The 26,587-nt window shown below is 36.4% G+C and overlaps 2 protein-coding genes across 6 annotated transcripts; one reads left to right on the plus strand and one right to left on the minus strand.

Moving 5' to 3' along the window:
• Positions 1–134: 134 nt before the first annotated feature.
• Positions 135–5,734, minus strand: LOC110855523. 5 transcript variants are annotated; one of them, XR_004836114.1, is made up of 9 exons: positions 3,640–3,838; positions 3,307–3,523; positions 2,888–3,065; positions 2,764–2,831; positions 2,619–2,689; positions 2,162–2,424; positions 2,028–2,104; positions 1,318–1,404; positions 664–713 (listed from the first exon to the last, which is right to left on the minus strand). XR_004836114.1 is itself a non-coding variant. In XM_035856447.1 (8 exons), exons 2-8 carry the CDS (start codon positions 3,334–3,336, stop codon positions 493–495), a joined length of 918 nt encoding a protein of 305 aa, XP_035712340.1. In that variant the 5' UTR covers positions 3,337–3,486; positions 3,640–3,838; the 3' UTR covers positions 135–492. The 5 variants fall into 5 exon arrangements, 2 of the variants coding, with proteins under 2 accessions (XP_035712340.1, XP_035712339.1); XR_004836115.1 differs by having other exon boundaries at positions 699–713; positions 1,504–2,104; XR_004836116.1 differs by lacking the exons at positions 664–713; positions 1,318–1,404; positions 2,028–2,104; ... (2 more) ...; positions 2,764–2,831; positions 2,888–3,065 and adding exons at positions 3,946–4,034; positions 4,103–4,235; positions 4,302–4,370; ... (2 more) ...; positions 5,388–5,417; positions 5,506–5,734 and having other exon boundaries at positions 3,382–3,523; positions 3,640–3,874.
• Positions 5,735–14,785: 9,051 nt separating this feature from the next.
• On the plus strand, positions 14,786–24,319 carry LOC110855525 (ABC transporter G family member 23). The gene is made up of 15 exons (XM_022103928.2): positions 14,786–15,065; positions 15,164–15,193; positions 15,314–15,431; positions 16,121–16,275; positions 16,355–16,423; positions 16,509–16,547; positions 16,607–16,700; positions 16,894–17,246; positions 21,565–21,802; positions 21,904–22,081; positions 22,421–22,536; positions 22,637–22,707; positions 23,242–23,504; positions 23,633–23,719; positions 23,897–24,319. The coding sequence occupies exons 1-15, from the start codon at positions 14,974–14,976 to the stop codon at positions 24,112–24,114; spliced, it is 2,121 nt and encodes a 706-aa protein (XP_021959620.2). The 5' UTR covers positions 14,786–14,973; the 3' UTR covers positions 24,115–24,319.
• The last annotated feature ends 2,268 nt before the right edge of the window (positions 24,320–26,587 follow it).

The following is a 26,587-nucleotide window of genomic DNA, read 5'->3' on the forward strand; positions in this document are numbered from 1 at the left end:
CGTCATACTTACCAATACGCTACGTGCGTATTTACATATGTAGAAGGAGAATAAAATAAAATCTGTGTTGCAAATCAAGAAGTCATTTCCTGGTTACCGATGTATTTAAAGAAATAACCATCATGTCACTGGTATATTTGAACAACTCTCAACATATTTTATCATTACGCGTTTAAAATGTCGAATACAACGACTGTACAAACATATTCATATTTATTATAGTTACGTAAGCATCTATGTAAGCTTGACTAAGCAGCTCATAAGTATTTATTAAACTTTCAAATTTTCCCAAAATTTTATCATCCCAACAAAATTTATTTAGTATTACAAGTACAATGGGAGGTCTATTGTCACTTAGCTTTTCAGAGAAGGACTGATTACAGTAATTTGTTGAGTTTTAAAGTGTCCGCAGTATGTAGATTATTATTCAAAAAATGAAATATTACTATAAAAAATATTATTATTAAAATATTATGGAAACAAATCCCTGTTCTATTTATTTCTCTGCCTTTTCTCCACAATTAAACCAATACTTGTTAGAAACATTATCCAAATAATTAATCCAAGTAACGCCCCGTAAACGAGAGGATGCTCGATACCCCACGCACTGTTCCAAATCCGTCTAATTGCCATCATTGAAGGACTCACGGGATTCAAGTACATACAAATCCAACGATATGGAATCCTCACGGACTTCAAAGGCCAAGAAAATCCTAAATCATAATTTAAATTATTTAAGTCGCATTTTCAGTTAAGCATTAGCTATCCCAATTAAGGGGTGGGGAGTCTTTACATGAAAACTTTGCAATTAGTTTCGTAGGGGCGATCCACAAATCATACCTGTTCAAAAATTTGTTTTTCATTCAAAGTTAAGTCATCCCGAATTCTGACTGAAGATTTTCATTCATATTCAGTCGTTTTCTTTCAAAATCATTTCATTTTATTTTTTACTTCACCCCATGTATCAAGCATAGGGTAAAAAGTTAAAGGAGTTACAAATCTTTCATTCACAGTCATTCCTCTGAAATGACTGAATCTTCCTCTTATTTTCATTCAAATGACAGGAATTTCATTTTCATTCACCCCTATTCTCTATCATAATCAGTCACATGAATGAAGGTGAACAGGTATGCGCGTAAGGCGAGAGAGGAGGTCTATTACCCCAATGTTCGCGTTTTACATAAATATATCCAAGGGGGAGCTGGGGTATAAAATATATCGCAGTTACGTAATTTATGGACGGCCCCAATACATGAGAATCGTTTGCCCAATAATACTATGGGACTATTTTAAGTTTTGCGTTAATATAGAACTAACCACTGGAATAAAATGTGGCTAATAGTGCCATGAGCGAAAACATTACGACTTCCATACTCCGAGACAAAACTGTACCGATAAGTAGCCCTATAAATAAATTATAAATTATATTTACATATTTATCAGATAACAAAATCTTTAAAAGCACAGTCTTAGAAAACTTGTATGTACTAAATTATTACTGACCGGAGTACATTTATGACTCTACTGGCACTGGTAAGTAATAAAGGGCATTACCACCAGAGTGAGAATCATATGTGTGGAAGCGCCTCCTTCCAAACGATGGGAAGTCTGGAATTGGCTGGTCTATTTTTGGCTGCACACTTAAAAATTTAATGTTACATGTTATAATATTGAACGAATGGAGATCATCGAGATCGGTTTGCGGCATTATACATATGACCCCAGGGAGAGGATCCAATCAAGTTTCGCATTTAGTAAAAATCTACCTTTCCGCCGACCACACCGCCAAGTGCTAGGGGGAATTGTCCGATTGATCCCAAAAGTTGATAGGATCCACCCCCTGAGGTCATACGTATGATGCCACAAACCGATCTCGATTATTTCAATCTGTTCTATATCATTGCATTTAGCATTATATTTTTAAGTGTGCAGTCAAAAACACGACCAGCCAATCCCAGGCTTCCCATGGTTTGGAAGGAGGATATGTTGCTTTTACTCTGGGCATTACGGTTGAACAAAAAACTGACCGCTGATACCATCAATCCGGTAAGACGATATTAACAAATCAATCCCGGTACGGAGTAAAGTATAAACATATGCGACCCTACAAGATTTTTATTTTTAAGAGTGTACTAATCTTTACCAAAAATGGGCACCTTACCAATCGCAATCCCGACCCAACCTGATAAGACCGCAGTTAAGAAACACAGCCAAAAAAACCCCTTATTCGTATATCCACCCAGTAGGAGATAGCTCATAAAATAAATTCCAATCTGTGCCAGCGTGGTGGGAGACTCGGATAAGTAATAGGATACATAGATATGCCACAGCTCCACTCCGCATGCCCGTGATCTTTGCAGGGTTCCCTCCTCCTTATCTTTAATCAAGGATGATGCGCAAATCATTGAGAACAAACATATCACTCTGAAATAAGAAATACATTTCTCAATATGACAAACGAAAATATTTATCATAATATCCTACTTGTACGAGAGCACTTCCATAAATTACGTAGCACTAAAATCGATTCTCTAGACTTCCTTCCCCCATCAATATGCACCCACCCCCCTTCGCGTTACGTAATTGATGAACATTCCCCCTTAAAAATATTTCCTTACAGCGGAATAACGCCAGGTAGCAAGTAATCCTGCCAATCAAACTGAGAACCGCTCGAGGTATAATTATTGAACTAAAATTCAGAATTAGTTCAACCTTAATTAATGAAAATTCTCGTAAATCCATATCTGCGTTATTTCGCGATACCATCTTTTCCACAAATTTGAAATATTTTCCTTGTAAAGTTTCTAGTACGAAGCTTGTCGTCATTTTGTCTGGAAATTTTTATAGTAAGTAAAATTACTCTTTGGATAGGTTTAAACTTATTTACTTGTCATATCCAGCGAAATTTGAACCGTGCTTCCGGCTAAATCTTCACTTGTTGCGAGCCTGTGAAAAGCTAACCTGTTTAAATTGTGCTGGGAAAAATTTCTGGGAAAATGCATGAATCCAATCGTATCTCCTAGTTCGACGGAATGTCGTGCCGCTTCCTTGGATTCGTAGACTTTCTAAATTTTTAATAGCACATAGACATTAATAGAAATCCGTAAATGTAGTACTCATGACTTAAGCCTTGTATTCAGGACGGATTTCTTCATATTAAAAACCTATCAAAGAATCTATATTTTGAAGGAGTAATTTGCGTAATACAAACCAGAGAACTTGCCGAATCGCATGAAAAATCCGTCGTGAGTACGAGGCTTTGTATCGTGAATAAACAACTGTCTTCTCTTTTGCTTTTACTAATACCAGAATAATCTTTTGCTGCGAATCGTTCATAATTTCTTCTATGAAACCACAACTCCAACGATGTTCGAATCGTTCCCTTACTGATAACCCAACTCCCTGGTGACAAATCCCTTCTTGGTTGGACACGGCTAAAATTAGTCCAACAGGGTCTCTTCCAAACGTGTAAACTGTAAGAGTTGCCTGCACCAAGGGTAGAAGCATTGTCAGTAGGATATATCTAAATACAATTGCAAATTAATTAATCATACGTGGCTAAAATTATGTAATTGATTTGCCACCTATTAAATTTGGTTTGGACTAATTTGCTAATTAATGCGTCAAATTTTCACTTACACAGGCATTCTATAACTGATTAAGAAATTACGTTTCGTTAATGCCATTATTTTTGTTAGGCTTTCGGAAAATTGAGCAAGTTTATGATTCGGTATTTCTCTGACGTCATCTTCCCTTGAAAGGATTGGATTATCATTGTTATGGAAATATTTTGAATATTCCGCTTTCTTGTAAGAGAGTAGTTCAAGAGTTTTCCTAGAATTCGTGTCGGGTACATCGAGGTACAATTTGGGAGCTGCAATTAATTCCAAGGTATTTATATTTTGCAGGTTTGTTTCATCGTCAATTTTGCATAGGGTTACTAACACGTTGTCCAAACAACCTCCTCCGTACATTTTCATTAGATTGTTTGGGGAATCTTCTCCAATTAACTGACCTCTCCGCATTATTCCAACCTTATCCAATCAACTTCAAATAAAACAAAAGTCATTGGAAAATTATACATTTTATGGAAACCACGCACCTTATTCAATCTTCGCACTTCTTCGGTGTAATGGGTCCTTACAATAATTGTAGTCCCATGGGAAGCTGTTAAGCTGCACAAATAATCCCATATCGACTCCCTTAACAAGGGATCAATCCCGACGGTCGGTTCACTTAAATTGTGAAATTATAAATTACTAAATCGTTATTAAATCATTAAAATAAAGTCTAAAATTTACTCCAAAATAAGTAATTTTGGGTAGTTAATCAAAGCCACTGCGAGCGAAACGCGGCGACGCTGCCCTCCGCTACAAACGTTAAGGAAAGGGTCCAATATATATTACTGGTTCCTATGTAACTTGGAGTATTAATTAACTCACCTGAGCGTAGAAACGCATTGATTTAAATCATTTAAATCTAATGCTACTTTAAGTTCGTTACTTCGAGTCAATATTTCTAGATCAGTTAATCGCAATAGTTTCCCGAAATATTGAAAAATCACCCTTATCTTCAAGGGATATAATGCGACATCCTATAATGACGAAAGTGTAAATGCTTAATCAGACGTTCAATAACTAAACGGGAACCTTAATATATTATGGGGAAACATGAAATAAGTACTTGAGAAATGTTATAAAATTTGAAAGACCTGTGGCATGTGACCAATATTTATAGAATTTGTTCCAGGATTTCTACCCAATACAGAAATATGGCCAGAATCCAATGTAGTCAGGCCCAATATGCAATTAAGCAGCGTGGTTTTGCTGAAAAGAAATATTTTTTCTTGATTGGTGAAGTAATTTTAGACAAAAGAAAGATTGACACATGCGATCAAAAGCTAACAAGAAACTTGCAATTGCGATTGATGTGACCGTGTCTTCATTAATCGAGATAAATACCATAATTTGTTTAATAAAATTATAGTGTGCAATAGATACAAGTGTGAGTAAACATTCGAAGTCGGGTCTTTGTAAATAGTTTATGGTTAATCATGACCAGAGGGCGGTTATGTATGTATTTCTAACTTTTTCATACCAAATCAGATCGTCCTAAAACTTTGTATACTGACATCATATCGAACCGTAATCTCAAAAATTCAAACATAGTTTTCCATATTTTACATATTTCAGGGTTTTCCTCATCAAAATTGAAGTTTGTTGAAATTTTATGAAATTGTAGATCATTTTTGTAGCAGTTAGTTTTTTGAATTCCAAAAAAGCTCGATTCGAGCTGGGTTTTTAAACATTCTGCCCTCACATTGAAGGCGGCATTCCCTTCAAAAGGAATCTTTTTGCAAACGTTTATAGACACGAATTAAATAATACCCGCATCCACTAGGTCCGAGAAGTCCGTAGCTGCAATTAACCCACAAGCAATTAATACCAAATTTAAAAATATTCATTTAAACGGTTTCATTATTTAATATTAAAATGCGTAACTTACATAATGCTTGTCTCAACATGCATCGACAATCCGGACAAAACATGGCATCCCCTTTGATACGATTTATACGCCGCCAAAATGTTAACCGCTTCATTTGAAGTCATCATTACACGAATACAAATATAATATTATCACAGCTTCAAACACAATTTAATTTGAAATAGTGAAACCAGACAAATAGTGAATCCACCGTTTCTCTCGAAACCAAGTATGTCGGACTAACAGGCGATGTAATAAAACCTTAAACCAAAGTTTGTAGTAGAATAATACCAACATTTTGTCATCACTCATTAGTCGGGAAAAATAATTGTACCTGAAACCGGAAAAGTACCTGATTTGTGTGCTTTGCACATAAACAAATACATAATTTCAAGCATAAGGAGTAAGATGGCATAATTGATTTGCATACATGAATAAACTTCCAGCCTGATCAGATTTGTCTTTACAACTCCACAATTCAGGTACAAAAACCTTTATAAATTCCTGGAAAAACCTATCCGTACTATGTATTATCATGGTTCTATGTATTTATGACATTGCGTTCATATGTGTGGTACCTATTTGGGTCATACCCAACCTAATCTGAAATTCTCAGCACGCTGGTCTGGCAAGATCTCACATTGAGTAGTTCATGATAAATATATGTACTAAACAAACCTGTAGATATATGCAATCTCCTTAACCCTTTAACGAGTATCATTGACTACAAGAAAATGCATTAATTCAGGTACGTTATATGTAAGTAGGTACAATTCATAGCAAACATTCAATTCGTAGCATGCTACAACTCGTAGCACATTTTTTTCGTAGTTATTAATCTGATAGCTTAACACGATTCATAGCAATACAATTCGTAGTGTTTTTTGTCAGCTAAAATTAAAAATCACCACCTTCCACATAATATTTTGTACGTTTTGAATCCCAAATCTTACGCACAAATTATGTATGTACCCCCAATAAGGTTTGCCGATGTAATTTTTCGGTGGGTTTCAAACTATGCGATGTGAAGCTATTAAGAGACTTTTGCAAACCCTATACAAAATATGTAGAGGTTCGATTTGATTAATTGGAAAAATGTGTAAAAGTATGTGTACAATCAGTTGAGTAAAAATTTCAAGTGAATAAGATGAGAATAACGAAGGGTATGTTGGCTATTGTCAGATAAACAAACGGACAAAGCAGGGGTATAACCTTTGACTCGAGTTAAAATTTTTGTGTTTAATCAGTTGATAAAATTTGCATATTTGGTTTCTCGCTATGTAATGCTACGTAGCGATATAGATATGTATTGTACTTGCTACGAAAAGATGCGCTATGTATGGATACTACTATCAGTTATAAGGACTATGGTATGTACGTGCTATGAATTGTATGCTACGAGATATATGACTATGAATCGTCTGCTATGAATTGCCCTGGAATCATGTAAGTATGTTGTGGTCATGGTTGTGGGAGGAGGAATTTAGGAGTTTTAATAAAACTCGAGAAAAACTGAAAATTCAAAAACCTTACATTGCGTTAGATTGGGAAATATCCAAATTTTTGGTAAGAAAATTTTCAAATTTAGCATTGTGTTGGCATAGGAGAAATCCCTCAAAATTGCAACAAATTTTAGGCTGCGGACAGAAAATGGTGAAAATCAAGGACCTCCTAGAAACGACAATTGTCGTCCTTCCGCGCCATGACCACGATTTTTCAGGACGACTTTGTCTTAATCCCAAATTAAACCATTTCATACAAAACGACAATTGTCGACAATGTTAGCCACGAGTAAAAGCGTTAATTAGTTTTCACATTGTTACTGACGGAGTTTGCATATTCGCTAAGGATTTTTAAATTTATATACTATTAATCTAGATATGTAAGTAAGTAAGAATACAATTCTATATAAAAACAACTATTAGTTGTTTTATATGGTATGTACATATATTGACCAGTGTGTCAACAGAGGTACAATATTGTTGTTGTTCTTGTACGATGTGTGCAATGAATTGAAGAAAAATATAGAAACAAACATGGCAAGGTACTTCCATTCGACAATACTAGCAATAATAGGATATACTGATGCATAAGCAGCCTAATGTGATGAGTCAGTAATGAGATAACTAGAAAATACCCTACCTTTCAAGATGTACCTATTACACAATTTATGCAAACTTTTAATTTTTCACAAGTTACTAATAAGTTCGATACGAACTATTAATTTATTCTGAGACATTGGGTTGCTGTTATTTTCGCCAATAAAAATATTTTCGCCAATGTTAATAAAAAATATGAGGTGGATGAATCATAGTTTTACTCTCTTGAAATAATAATGCTTACCAATTGGGATTCTTATGTCATGATTATAAAGATACTGTATATGCAAAACTACCAAAACAGCTTTAACAATCAGGAGACAATGCAATTTGAAGAAGATTACATGGATTAAAAACAATAAATTTTGATGGGATTAATGATTGCTGTAGGTCGTCAATTGCAATTCATCTGAATAAATAAACACCTAAAAACGCACGAGTTTGAATTTTTTATATCAGTATTTTTTAAACTATAAATCCATATATCTATGGGGGTTTTATTCAAAGGGGTTTTATTCAAAGGGGTTTTATTCAAAGATTGATATCAAACCATCATATATTTTTATATCGTGGACGGAGTTTAATCAAATTTGATTATTCCATTACGTACTTATACGTACCTAAGAAACATTATTAAACAATTTGAGATGTAAGGACATACATACATAAAACTGTTTATCTGCAAGGGATATTCAGTCGAACAATCTGAAATCTGCTTATCTCAACGACTCAATAATACTTAAGCGGATCAATTTCGCTATTCAATTCAAATCATATGAATAGATTACATGCTTTCCAAATAGAATTAGTTGAATATATTTACTGCACCCGTTGTGGGATTTACCAAGTATGTTAGTATTAGTAGTACGTAGAAGCTAACAAGCAATAATACAAGCAACCATTTTAAACCATGGCAACTTTAAAAACAATGTGGGTTGGCCAGCTTATCCAGCATTTACGCCGAGAAATACACATTACGAAACGCAATTCGTTGCACCTATTTCAATCAATGTACTGGGATCCGAAATCCGAATTAGTAATACCTCTTCCCGCCCATAATCCAGAGTACAAATATTTCCGACGTTTTGCTTACATTGGTCCATCAATTGTTGCACCGCTTCTGACCTGGAGATGTATAACTTTGTACACAAATCCAGGAAACGAAGACCAATTCTCTATCCTTGTGACACACATTGCCCTCGCGCTGACAGTGGTTATCATTCCTTACGGCTGGTACATAGTTAGCCCGCAAGGGCTAGAAAAATTCATTTATTGTTGCAACGTAACAATCAGGATTGGGAAGAGATTTCAGAGTAAGATCAGCAAACAGAACATACCAAACTAATTAGTTACTCGACACATTAATGTGTCACCGCCTATTGAAAACTGAGCAAACTATATTCTAAATAGAACCCCCAAACTTTGCAACTAATAAGATACATCTGAAAACATTAAAGTTTGGAGCATTCAATTGAAGAAGGCCCTTGTAACGTAAAATATATTTATTTCATTTCCTACGGGTGGGCTGCTGGGTTCATAAAATACCATCAGTTAACATTTTCACATTTTTCAGCTGGCCCGCCCGCTGCAACCTAACCTAACCTAACCTAACCTAACCCAACCCATCTTTTACACTGATTGCGCTCTTTACAAACTAACCTGAACTAGTCTAAAGCATTAAAGTTTAATTTGAATTTCAAAGAACACCTCTATATGTTCCTCTCCAGTTTGCTTTTTGTGAATACCATAGTCATGCATATTTTACATGTTATTTCCTTTGTAATCTCACAGAACTAATTCCTGCCCAGCCTAACTTGTTAGCTGAGAAATCGATAAACCATGCCTTCACAAAAATCAACCTCATTGCTGCCATATTCTTCACCCAAATCGACTACATCGTCCCTCTTCTCATCCTTCTCGTATGCCTCTCGACACACTCTCCAGCATACACGTTACTCCGATCGATCTACAACTTCGAGCAAGACGGGAGACTGTTCGCTGCAATAATTCAAACAGCCAGCGGCCTGATGCTCAGTTTTTCAGGCTTGGTGGCTCTATCAGGATGGGCCCTGTGCATTATTATTACAGGATTCGGACTTGTGGTTCTCTACCTGTGGACACTATTCATCCATCCGCAAGGTGACGAGGTAAAAGCGGGAAAAATATTGGTTGGACCGTATTTCTCGAACAGGATTCTGATCCATAACAGCCTTAAAATACTGACCCTGTTACACGAAGAACTATGTAGAGGATTTATCTTTCATTGCTTGCACCACTCGTGCACTGTCGCGTTATCTTCGGTTGCTCTGTATTATATCCTGGTCTCATTCAGTAAGGGTGGTCACTCTGCGGTTCTGGTTGTATCGGCCAGCATCATAATAATGGGAGCCATGACGTTAATTGAATTATTCGCGATATACTTCATCTCGAATGCGGTCACTGCTTCGAAGCAGTTCCTTCACAGGATGAGCTACATTTATGGACGGCACAAGTACGCGTCCAGAGTGGTGAAGGCTTTACTGCCGAACTCGATGAATATAGAGTTCCTTAATTCATTGAGCACCTTGGTGAATGGAATTGAAATGAATTATTTTCTCAATTATTTGGAAAGAGTGACAAATACGGGAATTGCATTGCTTTTTACAGGGAAATAATTTTTCGGTGTATGTACTTACAATTAGTACCTTTAGAGCGTGGTTATTGCTAATTTGCTCAGTTTCTAGTAAATATTTGTGCTTCTCCTGGTCAAAAAGCATTATAAATGGTGTACAAATAATTCGCCTTGATTTCTGGTGTCAATATTTAGAAACCAAACATGGATAATAATTTCTAGATACTTTTTTTGTTGGCCATTCGTTGGCATTAGAGTTTCGGCAATTTAAATGAATCATGTCCTTTACTGGTTTCCCTGGAGTGTGTAATAATTTTCGTAATGTTTTGTCAGGCTCCACAAAAAAGTCGAGACTAATTAAATCGACACCCTGTAGTTTCAACTTCTTAAACGCATTTATATTCCTCAATGTAAATACATACATTATATACATTATTATATAACAATACATTATATTCCAGTTTTGGATTACACGCATTAAATCTTGGGTTCAAAACTTTCATAAATCTAGATTCTTTTTATTTAAAAGTTTGTATTACAATTATCAGAATACAATAAGTTTAAGAACTTATTATGCCAAGAGTGAAATTAATTACTTTCTTAACGTCATTATAATTTAAGGACAACTTGTAGCTACGAGAAATTGGAAAAAATTATTTCGATTATTTTGTCTCATAAGTTGTTAGAAGATATTTCTAGCCACTATGTAATCGTCGATAATTTAGTCCGCAACCTGTCAGTAGTGTTTCATAAACGGTCAATCCAATTCTCCTTTGTCCCACACAACTAGGGTTGCCGCAGGTAACGGGTCGGATACCCGTTACCCGCATACCCACACGCTTTTTGCGGGTACCCGTTACCTGCGGGTAGTGCCAACTACCCGCACAGGTACGGGTAGTTTAGTTTTGATTCAATTTTGGCAGCACAAATTGGCTCACAAAGAAAGTTGGTAGCTCATCAGGCCTTATGTACATTTATACTATAGAAGTAAATATATGATTTTATTATTTATCCACCTCCAAATTTTCCAGTTGCCAGCAACAAACGTTCATTGTGTCCGTCCGGAAGCCACAGCAGCCTACAACAGTGACAAATACTTTTTATGTCCAGAAAATATGGAGCAATTATTATTTCGCAAGAATAATTTGCCTGCTCTAAAATATCTGTGCTAGTTTGACTTGTATTTGTGAGTAGAAATAATGAAAACCGGAATCCCTAGGGCCACAAAAATATGTGATTTTGTCAAGATTTGCATATTTGGTAGAGGCGATTTTTGTGAATGCGTGTATAATAAATAATAAATATTATAATATTATAATATGTATTATTAGCTCGCCCTGCGTAGCACGGGAGCTATTGAACTCCTCTTGTCCGTCCGTCTGTCCGTCTGTCTGTTAACGACCTTTTTGCATCAATTGATGCTAATTAAACAGCCCCTTGACCATTATTGGATACGTTAGGCGCACCATTGGTACCAAACAAACCGAATCAAATTTTTTAACAAGTTAATAGGACCATTGATATCTAACAATCGGGAACACAAAATGATGCGAAATAATTGGAGGCAGGGACGCAAAACGCACCAATAATGCAGAATATCCGGGAGAAATGATCATACAATTTTGACATAAATTTTTCAAAATTATCGTTGATCGTTGGTAGGTAATTCTGCACCAGTGATGCACAATTTTTGGACTCTTCTCGATGCATAATAATTATTGATCTATTTTGTTTAATTTTTCTGCACCATTGGTGCAACATTGCATAAAAACTATTGATCCACTTTGTTGGATTTTTCTGCACCATTGGTGCATAATTGCCAAAAAATTATGTATCTATTTTGTTTAATTTTTGTGCACCTTTGGGGCAAGTTATAACCAAATCATTATTACAGGGTGAGCTACTTCTAACGTTACTGCGGTTTATTTATTTCCAAGCCCACGTATATTTATTAATTATTTATTATTATTTATTTACTTTATTTATTTTACCGACTTTGGCTGGAAGAGCGGTTTGAATACATGATCTGGAGCTAAATTGAATGGGATGATGAAAGGATAAAATGCTTGAGTAAGTAATAAATAAACAAATAAATATGCCCTGAAAATATGTAGATAATTTCAAATTACGATTTATCTGAATGAATAAATATCTCAAAACTATTGAGTTTGTCTGTCCTTTTAATATTTAAACAAGGGTTACATAGTCTAGCAGGATCCTCTCTATTTATCTTCTTACCTAGTTTTTTCTAGCGTCGCATCTACATAAGCTAGTTTTTCATAATCTTACATTTTTATTAATTACGTATGTAAAAGCGAGCTAAGAGATAGGAGAGTTTGTTCAAAATTTTTGTATTTAAGGAGATATTACTAGAAACTGGTGCAAATTATTGACCGTGACAAATGGCTGACCTTGTACACAAGATTACTTATTAACACTACTGATTCAAGAAGATAGCCCATCTTCTTCATAAAGGCCCTCTGCATCGGGCGTTCTGTTCACCCAGGGCTTCCCCATCATATGTAAAACTTCATTCTATGAGTCTAAGAGGACAATCAGATAATACGTGAATCGATACACTTAATTTCACTGTATTTTACGTACATATAGATTAAATTTCGGTAATAAATCTCATTTTGCCCCCACCACACCCCCTGGTACCGAGGGGGTGGTCCGATTGGTCCAAAAAGTTCATGGGTTCCTCCCCCTAAGGTCATACGTATTATGCCGCTAATCGATCTCGATAATTTGTATTCTTCCTCGCGTTATCCTTCTTAAAGACGGACAGATAAAGTTTTCACATAAAGTGGCTGAAGCTACTTAATAAAACAAGCAAATCGTTAAACAAAATTTATGCACAAGCCCAACTTGGGATTATCGGGACGGGATTTCTGGTTGACTTGGCATTTCAGGTACTTTTCATTTATTTCAGTACACAAGAAGCGTTAATTTGCAATTACTTTGCTAAATATAGGTAGATATCTAATTTATCTAAAACCTTGAACAATCCAGTAGAAATATTGAAGCTCTTGAAGGTCTTAGGATGTACAATTCTCCCTGAATCTTTATGTTTTGCCCAATTTTATATCACACATCTGAACGTCTTTATCTATTACATACATATTTTCCAGACCATTCTAAATTATTTCACTTGTTTGAAATACTTACAAAGCATGAGAAAATGTCGAACTTCTGGTGGAAATTGCAAAGTTGTATACATCATGTTTTTGCACAGGGAACGTGTCCATATAGTTCGTAATTTAAAAGATGGGTGGGTACATATATTATTTATAGATTCGTGTAATTATTTTGAGCTAAAAATATCACTAATCACTACATATTTAATTAAATGCAAAGTTCATTAATTAAATTGTTAATCTTTATGCATGTACTTATCTACATTGAGGTAGATATATCCAAGGTCACAGTCTTAATAATTTTGTGGTACAATTTTTACCGTCCGAGGCAACACGAAATTCTTCCATGTGATAACGTAACGCTCTGTAATATTTTCATTACCTGAGCGTTCACATTGGTGGCGGATAGATGAGTACACTCAAAATAAAAATTTGTCGAATCAACACCGCCGGTGTCAGTATATGACTTAACCGCCTTGGTTACAATGTTGAATCCGAGTTATGATGATTTTGATACCGATAGTTATAATGTTATGACCGGACGGAAAAAATTCATTACTACTCGGAATCACAATTGTAACCAAGGCGGTTAAGTCATATATTAACACCGTTTTGTTTTGACTGTATTATTTCTAAGTAGAAAACTACATATTCAACAAAAATACTCATATTCAACTAATCAAGAATTTTTTGTACGTCGAAGTATGCATTGGGCATGAAGTGAATCATATATGTACCAATTTGCCAAAACGTGATTAAGAATGCCAAAAAATTGGGATTACATGATGTTATATACCTATGAATGCACGTAATGTAAAACCTGGAATTAGAGACTGGAACTGGGAATTTCAGTCGAGATAAAGAGAACTAGTCTTGGCATCATTACTGCCGAGATTTGGGTGAATGATGAGTGAGTTAGTGGGTGAGGTGATCACGCCATAATGAGTTGCTGAGGTATGCACTAGGACACAAAACAGGTATGTAAGTGCAGTTCTGCATGTACAATATGAAATTTAATTTGCGGAAGTGAAGTAGACAGGGTTTCACGTAGGAATGTACTATTGAGTTTTAAAGCTATATGAGTTGTATATCTTAATATATAAATAATTTAACAAAAATTGTGTATAACGGTATTGTCAGGGGTTTTAAAATCACACGATTCATGAAAATCACAAATCCAAGTGATTAACATCCTATGACAAAGGGATTGTACGAGCTCAAAGTGGTTTTGTGCATTTTTAAGGTTTTTACTTGTATTTATGAGTGCGATTAAATAAATAATTACTTTTGTACATCCCCACAATTTGTTTCCTCGATTTCACTAATTAAAAATTTGTATGTGTATGGCCGAACCCTGTCGGATTTCTCCATTCATTTTTATGAAGACTAGGTATTATTAATGTTGTTCTTAAAATCCAAAAACCACTCCACGAACGATCTCAGTGATAATTTACACCTTCAACCGAAAACAATTTCCTGGAAATGAGGAAATATCCACTATACAAATTGGTATTTATGTGAAATTTGGAAGAGAATATTTAGTCAAACAGAAATATTTTTGGAGAGGAAGCTTGCTCGAAATTTAAATTTGGTTGAGACCCGTCATTTTTTGTAAACCTTGTAAAATTAATACAAATTTATTATGGCGCTGCGGGTAAGCAATGGGACAAAGTCGTACCTTAAAGGATCCTACATTCTGAAAGATCTCAACATGAGTGTCAGACGGGGAGAAATGTAAATTTTCTTAAATTTGAAATTTCTTAAAATAAACTTCACTATTATGGAAAATGTTTAATTGTCAATAAAATATCCTCATGCATGTATTTACGTAGTTATGGACTCCTTGGCGCGAGTGGGTGTGGGTGAGTTTACGAATAATATAAATTCACAGCGTTTGACAAACAGATGACATATTTCTGAAAATTAATGCAAATTTTTTGCTCATGCAAATTGTAAGAGTGAAATTAGATGAATTTTTATAGAAAGACTACTCTTCTCTCTTGCGTCGTCGGCCTGCGACAGCTCGACCGTGGCGATCTTATCGTTTTCGGGCAACAAAGGAACGGTCACCTAGGCCAGTTGTGCGGCTACATGCCACAAGTAAGTAATTTGCTCCATTTCGAGTTAATTTTTACGGAAGTTGTTTAAAAATGCAGGAAATTTAGGAGCATAGCGAGGATATGTATTTACGAATAATCGCTTAAATATGTATTTATTTAATACTTACAAAAAACACCGAAATGTTTATGAAATAAGTATATGCAAAAAATTATAAAGATACGAATTTTAGTAAGTTTTGTATACAACTCAAAATACAAATTCTCTGGGTTTATTATTGATTATTGATTTGGACAATTTCTTAATTTTTTTTTCAATTTTTTACAAAAAATTCTTAAAAAATCGCCTAAAATCATTGAAATACATATGTAAAATATTTAGAATATTGAAAAATATAAGAATATTATATCCGTATATTTTTTATGAATATCTCTGAAACCTTAGAAATATATGACAACATGCACAAACACTTTAAAATTTGTGTCATATTTAAATAAGCAATAAAAGCACTAAATTTGACAGGCATTCTTCAGCAAAAGAGAAAGTCAAACATATTTAAATACATTTCCGCTATCAATTTAAACAAGTATATAGAAATCACTAAATTAAAATTTAATTCAAAATGTTTCCGAAATTTGAAAAGAGAAAAACCTTTTCGAAAATTCGATATGTAATTTTGCACGTACAATATACCTTTTCTAAATTTTAGTTATAAACAATTTTTATTTCAGGAAATTTCTCTCCTTAATGTGTTCACTATTAACGAAGCGCTTTACCATTTTGGACTAATTTATGGCATGTCGGGAAAAGCGATAGAAAACAGGATAGATTTTCTCGCCAGCTTTCTCGACTTGCCAGACCGGTCAGCACAAATTCAATATTTGAGGTAAATAGATTTAAATCAGGGCCACGTGGTCAGTTAGATGAAGGGAGATTTCTGAAGAAAACAATAAATTTATGCACAGTGGGGGCCAGAAGAGGAGGGTGTCCTTGGCAGTCGTTATGATCCACAATCCCCCCCTCCTCGTACTTGAGTAAAAACATATCAAACTAAATTATTTCTTTAGCCTCTTAAACCGTTTATAACAATCTAACAAATGCTTTTACTCTAACAATTAGCGAGCCTACTGTAGGGCTGGATCCTACGTTGCGACAAAGGTATAATTTTCTTGAATTTCTGTTTTGTGCAGATAATTATTTATGAACACAATTTTCAGAATTTGGGAACATTTATTTGATTTATCACGGACACGAGGGACAACTATGATAATTTCAACGCATTATATCGAAGAGTGCAAGCGATGTGATAAGGTGGGTCGGATTTGATTGTTGCAAATAAACTTAAACTGTAGCAGTCAAGGTAAGGAAGTCAATACCTGCCTGCCCTAATAATTATCCAAATTTGTCAAGAATGCCTCAACTTTTTAAAATTCGAAAATTGAAACCACAGGTCGTGGTTTGTACAATTCTTATATTTCCTTGGATTTCTGCTTGTGCTCTTAAGGTCGGTTTTATGCGGGGCGGTCAACTTCTCGCCGAAGACACGCCCAATGCCCTTCTCACAATGTATGGCGAAGTATCCCTCGAAGGTGTGGCCCTCCGACTGTGCCGCCTCCATGAGAGTCGTCCGTCCACCAACGCAGATGTCCGCAACGATAAAAAACCATTATCCACGGATCCCGACAAGATTTTCGGGGACGAAAAAACGGGCGTCGTGAAAGCAAAATTCTACCGCAAGTTGTCCTTCGCGTCGCATGACGACGTCGTCCACTCGCCCGTCAATGTGGAGACGAACCATTTATCCATCCTGTGCGCCCTCGTGCTCAAGGCGTGGCGGAGGAGGAAGCGGGACTGGAGGTACATATGTAGATATACGCACCCTTGAAAATAATGTAACTTTTTAGATAAGTGAAGGGTGTTGATTTAATTCGTCACGATTTCTCCGGTCAATATTTGAAAACATGCACCTCAAAGAACTTCGAGGTAATTTTTTTATTAGAGACATATTGACCTTTCGGCAATTGATATTAATTATGTATGCCATTTTGCTTTGACTTTGTGCTCATCTTCGAAGATTTGTGTCGGCTTTCAAAAAATAATCAGGATGATTTAAATCCACTCGGAATATTGAAGTACTCAATAAATCCAGAATAAAGTTGTCTTGACAAAGCGTAAAGTTTACGCTGGATTTAGTTTACTTAATTTAGTGTCCATTTCCTTTTCAAACGGACAGGTAATATTTTTAGGAGTGTATCTGTGTTCAAATTTTAACAACTTCTTCGATTCTAAATTTTGTTGAGAAATCTAATTTATATATGTTTATCATAACTCTATGCACATATGGTTCATCTAAAATTAATGCGTCATTTTTCTATTCAATTTTGCTGAAACGAGTTGGCGGATGGGCCTAATGCTTAAATACATTGGAAATTTGAAATTAACTAACTACTCCAATTCTTAACCGATTTTCAAAATGCAAAATGTTTTGGATACCTTGGGCCTTTGGGAAAAATATATAATTTCAAATTTTTAAAATTTGACCCCGTTGACCTGTAATCAGGGCCATAAGGTCATAAAACGACAATGTATGCTTGTATTTTAAAATATGTTACGGCGAATTTTGGACCAGTTTCGAAATCAGATATTGTACCTGATAACGCTGGGAACTGCAAAATATGACCGTGCGGTCACGGAAAAAATCGTGGGCGTGGCAGGGGGTGTGGTAACAATTAGATTTAAATTAGAATTAAAAGTTTAAACCTCTTGGCGTCTACAAAATGTAAATGTACTACCAGAGTCACATGTGTCGACGATGGCAACATTTGCAGATAAAATTCTTCAGTCCACCCCCACAGGGGGTGTGGTCATCAGCGCTTTTGCCGTTAGTCAAGTAAACTACATAGTGCGGCACAAATAATTTATCGGCATCGAGTGAGGATCCCGATGGTCACTTCCAATCACAAGAAGGCCCACCCCCTAGTGGGTGTGGCTTTTTAGAGTTTTGGGTACTAACCTCAGAAAGTATGTCATGGGACACATATAAACTACCGGCTTATAATGGAGAACTCTGTTATCACTTCCAATTACAGTTAACATTGACCACACCCCAAAGTGGGTGTGGCTTTTTAGCGCTTTGGGTACTAACCTCACAAAGTATGTTATGCGACACATATAAATTACCGGCTTATAATGAAGAACTCTGTTATCACTTCCAATTACAGTTACCAGTAACCACACCCCAAAGTGGGGGTGGCTTCGCGCGCTTTAGGAACTATGTCATAGGTATGTCGTGCGATGCAAATAATTTATCGGCACGGACTGGGGACCTCGATGGTCACCTCTAATCCCCGAAAGGCACACCCCCAAGTGGGTGTGCCTTTGGGCTCCTTAGGTATTACCCTCGTATAATGTTATGCGATACAAATAAATTGTGGGAATTTAACGGGGACCTATGTTATCACCTATCTTACACTTATCAGTAACCACACCCAGATGTGGGTGTGGCTTAGTGCGCTTTGGGGAGTATGCCTCCTAGAGTATATCTTGCGACATGAATACTTCGTCGAAATACACGAGGGACATCGGTAATCATTTATAACTCTGCTTGTCTTGCTATATCCAGCAGCAAACAATATATTGGTGAATATTTTGTTTAAAAGGTACAGGCATTTTTTAGTTCAAAATCATATCTCCATTGGGGCTACTTTACTGTGGTCACCACAAAAAATGAACATACCAGTATTTTATAATTTTTCATAAGGCCCTGATGTGAGCGCGAGGCGCGAGTTTTAAACTGTTTTGCTGCCGAAACCTTGAGTTTTAAAAATTCTGGAAATTTTTGGATGAAATGCTAGAAATGCTAGAAAGCTATTAGACTTTCAAAGTTTACTAAAATTGTTTGAAAATTTCATAAAAGTGCTCGAAAATTCCCGGAAATTTTTTCTCGCCTTCCCAACAAGTCGTTTGTGCGTTGGCACCACAGATATAGCCGACGAAATGAAGTATGAATATTATATTCCGACAAATTTTTGGTGTCTCATTACTAGAGGTGAGCCGGGCCTGGACTTTTCAAAGCCCGGCCCCCCCAAGCCCGGTTCAAAAGCCCATCTCAAAAGCCCAGGCCCGCCCAGGCCCGGAAAAATTGAGCCCAGGCCCGCCCAAGCCCATTGGGCTTTTTGTGAAAAAAGCCCGCCCAGGCCCAGGCCCACCGGGCTACCCATTGGGCTTTTTGTCGACGCTAGGTTTAAATGAATGATTACCACAAATACCTATCATTCAAGATATTTATTGAAGGGCGCCCTAAAATTTGGAAAACTAAATTACTTAATAAGATATAGAAAATTAAACCTCTTGAATTAAAAAGTCCTGAAAGAGTTTGAATTTTTAATTGATTATAGTAAAATAGCTGTGTCAAGCTGTGTAGTATCGGGGACTAATTTCAAATTCCCAAAGTGTAAAATGGTTTGAATATGTATCAAGAAGTGATTGCTTTAGTTTTAGCATTTGCGATAAGGATATATACATACGTATGTATGTATGTATATATATATAATGTAAATTACATTATGTAATGATCACAGAAAGAAACAAGTAACTCTGTTGTACAAGAAAATAACTGGTGAATTGAAAAAAAAACATGAAAAAGAACTCCATGTAGTTCTAGAATTTTGAATAGTGTCACACTCACCCCCAAAAAAATATGAGACGGGCTTGGGCTTTTCCTAAAAAGCCCAAGCCCGGTTGGGCAAAAGCCCGCCCAGGCCCGGCCCAACTCAATTTGGTTCCTCAAAAGCCCAGGCCCGCCCAAGCCCGGTTGCTGGCAGGCCCGCCCGCCCAAGCCCGGTTGCTGGCAGGCCCGCCCAAAGCCCAATGGGCCTGGGCGGGCCCGGGCTAGCCCACTTAAAGCCCAGGCCCGGCTCACTTCTACTCATTACATACTTTATGATACCTTCAAAAGCGCCCAAAACCACACCCACTTTCGGAAATTTACCAGTTACTGGTAACTTTTATTATAAGTGATATCAGTGGCCCCGTTATACGCAGGTCACTTATTTGCGTCGCATGACATATAATACGAGGGTAATACCTAAGGAGCCCAAAGGCACACCCACTTGGGGGTGTGCCTTTCGGGGATTAGAGGTGACCATCGAGGTCCCCAGTCCGTGCCGATAAATTATTTGCATCGCACGACATACCTATGACATAGTTCCTAAAGCGCGCGAAGCCACCCCCACTTTGGGGTGTGGTTACTGGTAACTGTAATTGGAAGTGATAACAGAGTTCTTCATTATAAGCCGGTAATTTATATGTGTCGCATAACATACTTTGTGAGGTTAGTACCCAAAGCGCTAAAAAGCCACACCCACTTTGGGGTGTGGTCAATGTTAACTGTAATTGGAAGTGATAACAGAGTTCTCCATTATAAGCCGGTAGTTTATATGTGTCCCATGACATACTTTCTGAGGTTAGTACCCAAAACTCTAAAAAGCCACACCCACTAGGGGGTGGGCCTTCTTGTGATTGGAAGTGACCATCGGGATCCTCACTCGATGCCGATAAATTATTTGTGCCGCACTATGTAGTTTACTTGACTAACGGCAAAAGCGCTGATGACCACACCCCCTGTGGGGGTGGACTGAAGAATTTTATCTGCAAATGTTGCCATCGTCGACACATGTGACTCTGGTAGTACATTTACATTTTGTAGACGCCAAGAGGTTTAAACTTTTAATTCTAATTTAAATCTAATTGTTACCACACCCCCTGCCACGCCCACGATTTTTTCCGTGACCGCACGGTCATATTTTGCAGTTCCCAGCGTTATCAGGTACAATATCTGATTTCGAAACTGGTCCAAAATTCGCCGTAACATATTTTAAAATACAAGCATACATTGTCGTTTTATGACCTTATGGCCCTGATTACAGGTCAACGGGGTCAAATTTTAAAAATTTGAAATTATATATTTTTCACAAAGGCCCAAGGTATCCAAAATATTTTGCATTTTGAAAATCGGCCAAAAATTGCTAAAGTTCGAGATTCCAGGTTTTACAACATATGCCACATAACCTTTTAGAAAAAAAATGACGCATTAATTTTAGATGAACCATAATTGGAAATATTATGTAGGGTTTTTATTAACGAATTTGTTTGTTATTTGTACATATCTATGTAGGTTCATATTTTCCGAACTTCTAATGCCGCTCGTGGTTATTATCGTGTTACAAAACGTTGTTGGTCTGGAGCCCAGAAACATTGGAGTTTCATTAGTCACGGGGATTCCAAATTTAACAAATAACGCTCAACTGGAGAAATACTGTGACTCACAAAGAAGCAATAAGTCAAGTCCATGCTTAGAAAATTTAGGAATATGTGACTTCCTCGGAACCTTCAAACCTTATGAGCTTGACTGGGTAAGGATCAAATTTGATTAGTTTCTTTTAAATTAATTTTCGTGAGAGTTACGTAAAAATGGGCTGGATAAAATCTGAAAAATATTGATGTGCTTTTTCAGTTGGTCACAGATTCTTGGGAAAATGGTTTGAATAACATTCGCGCTGGGAGATCTGCAGCCTTGGTGGAATTCCCGCAGAACTACACCAACCACATGACGAACTGGGCACTCGACAAAAATTACGTTTCGAACGAAACCATTCATGGAACCACAATCTCGATCAGGATGGATGAGTCAAGTAAGCACTAATTAAATAACTAACTAAGCACTAACTAAAGATTAATTAACACGAAAATTAAATAAACATTTAAAGGTGCAATGTTTAAAATCACAAATTTATTAATATGCACCTATATTCTTCAACACTCTGTACTGGTATTGATTTGGAAATAACTTCCTACCGAATTGCCAGTATGGCGCAGTTTGTTTCTGAGTGGTTAATTTTTCATTACGGATCGGTTATGTTCATTATGACGGTGCCGGTAGAGTAATATACGTTCCCACAAGTAATAATTTAACACCTTTTTGAAGGGGGACTGTGATTAGAAGTACGAACATTTATTGAATTCTTTAACAGGTGTCATAACTGCAACCTGGATGAAACACTTGATTGCGACCAACTATTTTAAATACCTTGGCGCCATGGCGACGGCATGCGGCGTCAGTAAGACGTCTGTCGAGCTAGCGGTTTACGTGAGTATAGAATGAATCCAGATTAATAATGCGAATTAAGAAGCCGTTCCCAAAAGTAAACATACATTTTTGATAACCATTTTTCTCTTGGATTTAACAGTTCAATGCGATCTACGGAGGTTTGGGGATTGAAAGCATTATTCGATTTTCCGAGCCGGCTATGCTAGTTATGTAAGTTTATAGCACATTGTTTAGTTCCCTTGTATTGCTAAATTCGGATGTGAAAAAAATTTGCAAAAATACAAAGACCCACTTGCAAATAATCATTGCAAGAAAGTGGTATCCACGCAGTTATTATGATCCACAGAGAAATGAAAGCCGCAGGAAACTTGATCCCGCAGCTGTACATAGATACATATACTTTTACAAAACTGGTATTAAATCATTACCGACCGGAGTACATATGTGACTCCACCTGCACTGGTAGTAACGGAAATTACTGTTCAGTAATGTTGTGGTAATGACAAATTCATCACTCAGGAACAATTTACTACCAATCCGGTAGGAAATTATTACCAAATTAATACCAGCACAGAGCATCTATGTTTCTCTACCAGATTTTCAACAGTGTAGGTTCTTGCACCGTGCCTTTCTTACCGTTATTGTTTAGCAGTGCATACAATTTTTCAAACCCGAAAGAACCGAAATATGTATACACCGTTAATAAAAAACTGTAAAATATTTAACATTCAACTACTTCGACAGGTTGATGCTGTTCCTCTCGCAGTCGGCGGGCGTAGTATGGATCGTGGATCGATCTGAAGGATTGGAAGACCGCGATTATGCGGCTGGCGTGACGTTACTACATCGCCTCGTTGCCTCCATGGTGGCCGACTCGATCAAGATTGTCGTCCAACTTATAGTCTTCGTCACTTTGTTGACGGCAGGGTATGGGATGCGTGTCCAAGGGTCGTGGGCGCTCATGCTAGGGCTCATTTACTTAGCGTCTGTTGAAGGATTAGCGATCGGTAAGGATATAAATATTAAATTAGAAATTATTTAGTACTCTTCTCGTTTGAAATTTTGTGGCGAGTATTTTCCAAAAAAAGATAATTTAATAAAATCTAAAATATTTTTGAAATAATGTTTTTGCCAGGTTGGATGCTCGGAACTTTGCGGGATGATGCGCTCGAAGCGATAATCCTGGTTCTTTGCCTTTTCAGTACTCAGGCTTCATCATCAGGTGGGTTTATTTCAAATTTGTTGGACACTTTTCAAAAAGATACTACCTTTTTGAAGAGTAAATGCACTCCGAATTTCAGATTACGTAAGCCCTCCTATGTACATAAATCCAGATTAACGATGCATCAATAATGAATTCATCTTGTTATGAATGGTAATCAATTTTTGGTTTTTGCAGGTCTGTTTTTGCCCTTGGAGTTGTCACCAGATTATGTCCGCCAATATTTTAGCCACTGGCTGCCCGCCACCTACCCCAACGAGGCAATGAGGTCTATCACATCGAGGGGGTGGGGTTTGGAAAACTTTTATGTGACGAGGGGCTTCATAACTGGTTTGGGATGGACGTTACTCTGTATTTTGATCGTTCTACTGGCAGAAAGTCGGAAACACAAGTAGGTAAGAAGTCATGAATTTATTAAAGTGCGAACCTATTTGAAACAGATTAGCTAGACTTTCTCCATATGTGCATATTTGTAATTTATAAGTTCATACCTAATCTGATTGTGCAATCATTGGCCTTTAAGCGGTCTCAAAAGCATAGTAATAAATTCATTCATCCAATCATTCATTTTTTCATGAATAAAAAGTATTCAAATTTTGATATGAATCGTTGTAAAAACGTTATTTCAAAACTTATCTACCAGTAATATCGATTATCAAATGAAATTTGCACCGTACTTCCAAGCAAATCCTCACCGGTAGCGTACCATTGCAAAGCCAATTTAAATCGTGCTGGACAAAATTTCTAGGAAAATTAATAATAATAATAAGTCTTTATTGTCAAAAGGTAACAACATGATAACATGCTGATTTCCAACCATTGACATTCTAATACAATTAATGTATCCAATCGTACATATCTCCTATATCAACCGAACGTCTGACCGCTTCCTTGAATTCGCAGACTCCTAATTATTAATAACATCTGCACGTTACCTAATGTGCATGTACTCTAAATAAAGTTGAGTAAAATGTGCGATGACACAACTGATTGTGCAAAATTTACTCAAGAAAGGTAAAATTTACTCAAAGTTGTGCAAAATTTCTACAACGTTGGATAAATTTTAACTCATTTGGCAAATTTTACACAACAGTTGTGTCATCGCAAATTTTACTCAACCTTGAGTAAATTTTAATCAAATTTATTTAGCGTGTGCATATGTAAATATAGTGCATTTGAGTTCAATTGACTGTGAGTGTAAACAAATTAAAAACCTAAATGAAACCTAAATGTGACACAAACTGGGGAGACACCCTTTGCCCTATCCGTACTGTGCAGCACGACTACTAAAATATGTACGTTTATATGGGTGGACGAGGTAGGGCAGTGGATTTATCTGCCAAGTCAGTGGATCTTTGAGCACACGTGGCAGATTTAGTTCATAAACTTACTTGTATACGAAAGTATGCCGGGAATTCCTCAAAAGTTGTAAATTGTTTATCTAATCATTAGCAGAAATTCGGCAGAGCGAACAAATCTTGCAATTGTGAAAATTAAAAGCAAAGTTTTTCACAAACAGGGTAGCCAAGCGCCTAATGATCAGTACAAAAATATTACCTGGAGATTAATTCGCTCTGCTGAATTTCTACTAATGATTAGATAAACATTTTACTCCTTTTGTGGAATTCCCGGCTTATATTTCGTATGTAGGTAAGTCAAATAGAATAAATAAGCCACGTGTGTAAATAAGTATCCATTAACTTGGAACATAAACCCACTGCCCTAGCTCGTCCACCAATGTAAGTATACATATTTCAGTAGTCATGCTGCACAGTGCGGATTAGGTAGAATCTAGGTTTCTCAATTTTTGCAAGGTTTGGTTATATGTTTGACTTGAATTCATTTCATTCGGACTCAGAACTCTATTTCTTATGTATACATAAACGTATCATCATTTGGTTGGCACTGTATGTCTGGTTTTCCCGGCCTTCTTTTCGTACGTTAAACAAAAATATGTGTATGAAAGATAATCGGGAAATTCTTTAAAAATCGTGAATTGTTTATCTCATCATTAGGAAAGATTCAACAGAGCGAATTAATCTCCAGTTTATATTTTTGTGTATGTCACGATAATGATTTGGTTGGGTACCGAACGTGAGTTCTTAGACTTCAAAAAAAATTCGCCTTTAATTGTCATGCATTCGCTTTTACTGCAATCCACCTTACCAGAAAAATATCTGAAAATTTGTCAAAACGACGAACGTCATGATTTCACACTTTGGTTAATGAAAATAAATAAATTGAAAAAAATAAAGCGGAGTAAAATAAATATTCAAAAATAAATGGTAGAAATTTGGAAATTACAAATATTCGTGCAAAGACAACTACTTAACTCAGCAGGCTGCCAAACAATGTAGCCTGCAAATAAAACGAAAAGTACCCGAACTGTGATTCATTTCATCCACATCCAGATGCTTCCAAGTGAAAATGAGTTGAATTATCTATGTATACAGGGCGACTTTATTTCTGGTGCATGAATAATACTAGGGGGCATAATGAATAATACTAGGGGGCATAAGTCTTTGTGTTGACCATGAGACCACAATACAATTGTGATATTGACCTTATGCTTTTCAATATAATCCCCTGCTAGGTCAACACACTTGGCCCGCTAGATTTCAAAAACTTTGTCCCGGTATTATGAATGGTTTTAGAAAAAAAATTGGATTTCATGGAATTCATCAGAGACATGATTGAGGCAAACATATAACGCAAGATCCAGTTCCGCGTAACAGCCCGTGTAACAGCAAATACTTGTCATATTTCGGCATGAATTTGGTACATTTTCGTATCGGAAATCGGATTCACTGATTCAATCATCTCCCAAACGCAATAAGTTTAGAAATATTTAGCTATTAAAAGGATTAG

Source organism: Folsomia candida, unplaced genomic scaffold (assembly GCF_002217175.1).
Source record: "Folsomia candida strain VU population unplaced genomic scaffold, ASM221717v1 Fcan01_Sc013, whole genome shotgun sequence".
NCBI classification, from domain to species: domain Eukaryota; kingdom Metazoa; phylum Arthropoda; class Collembola; order Entomobryomorpha; family Isotomidae; genus Folsomia; species Folsomia candida.

Excerpts from the sequence above, each read along its gene's own strand:
- LOC110855525 (XM_022103928.2), top strand. The coding sequence starts at position 14,974 with ATGGCGCTGCGGGTAAGCAATGGGACAAAGTCGTACCTTAAAGGATCC. Across the intron at positions 15,432-16,120 it reads TGTGCGGCTACATGCCACAA|GAAATTTCTCTCCTTAATGT; the intron begins GTAAGTAATTTG and ends TTTTTATTTCAG. Across the intron at positions 16,548-16,606 it reads GATCCTACGTTGCGACAAAG|AATTTGGGAACATTTATTTG; the intron begins GTATAATTTTCT and ends CACAATTTTCAG.
- LOC110855523 (XM_035856446.1), bottom strand. The coding sequence starts at position 3,686 with ATGGCATTAACGAAACGTAATTTCTTAATCAGTTATAGAATGCCTGT. Across the intron at positions 3,066-3,306 it reads CGCAGCAAAAGATTATTCTG|AAAGTCTACGAATCCAAGGA; the intron begins GTATTAGTAAAA and ends TTAAAAATTTAG. Across the intron at positions 714-1,317 it reads AGCCACATTTTATTCCAGTG|GATTTTCTTGGCCTTTGAAG; the intron begins GTTAGTTCTATA and ends ATTATGATTTAG.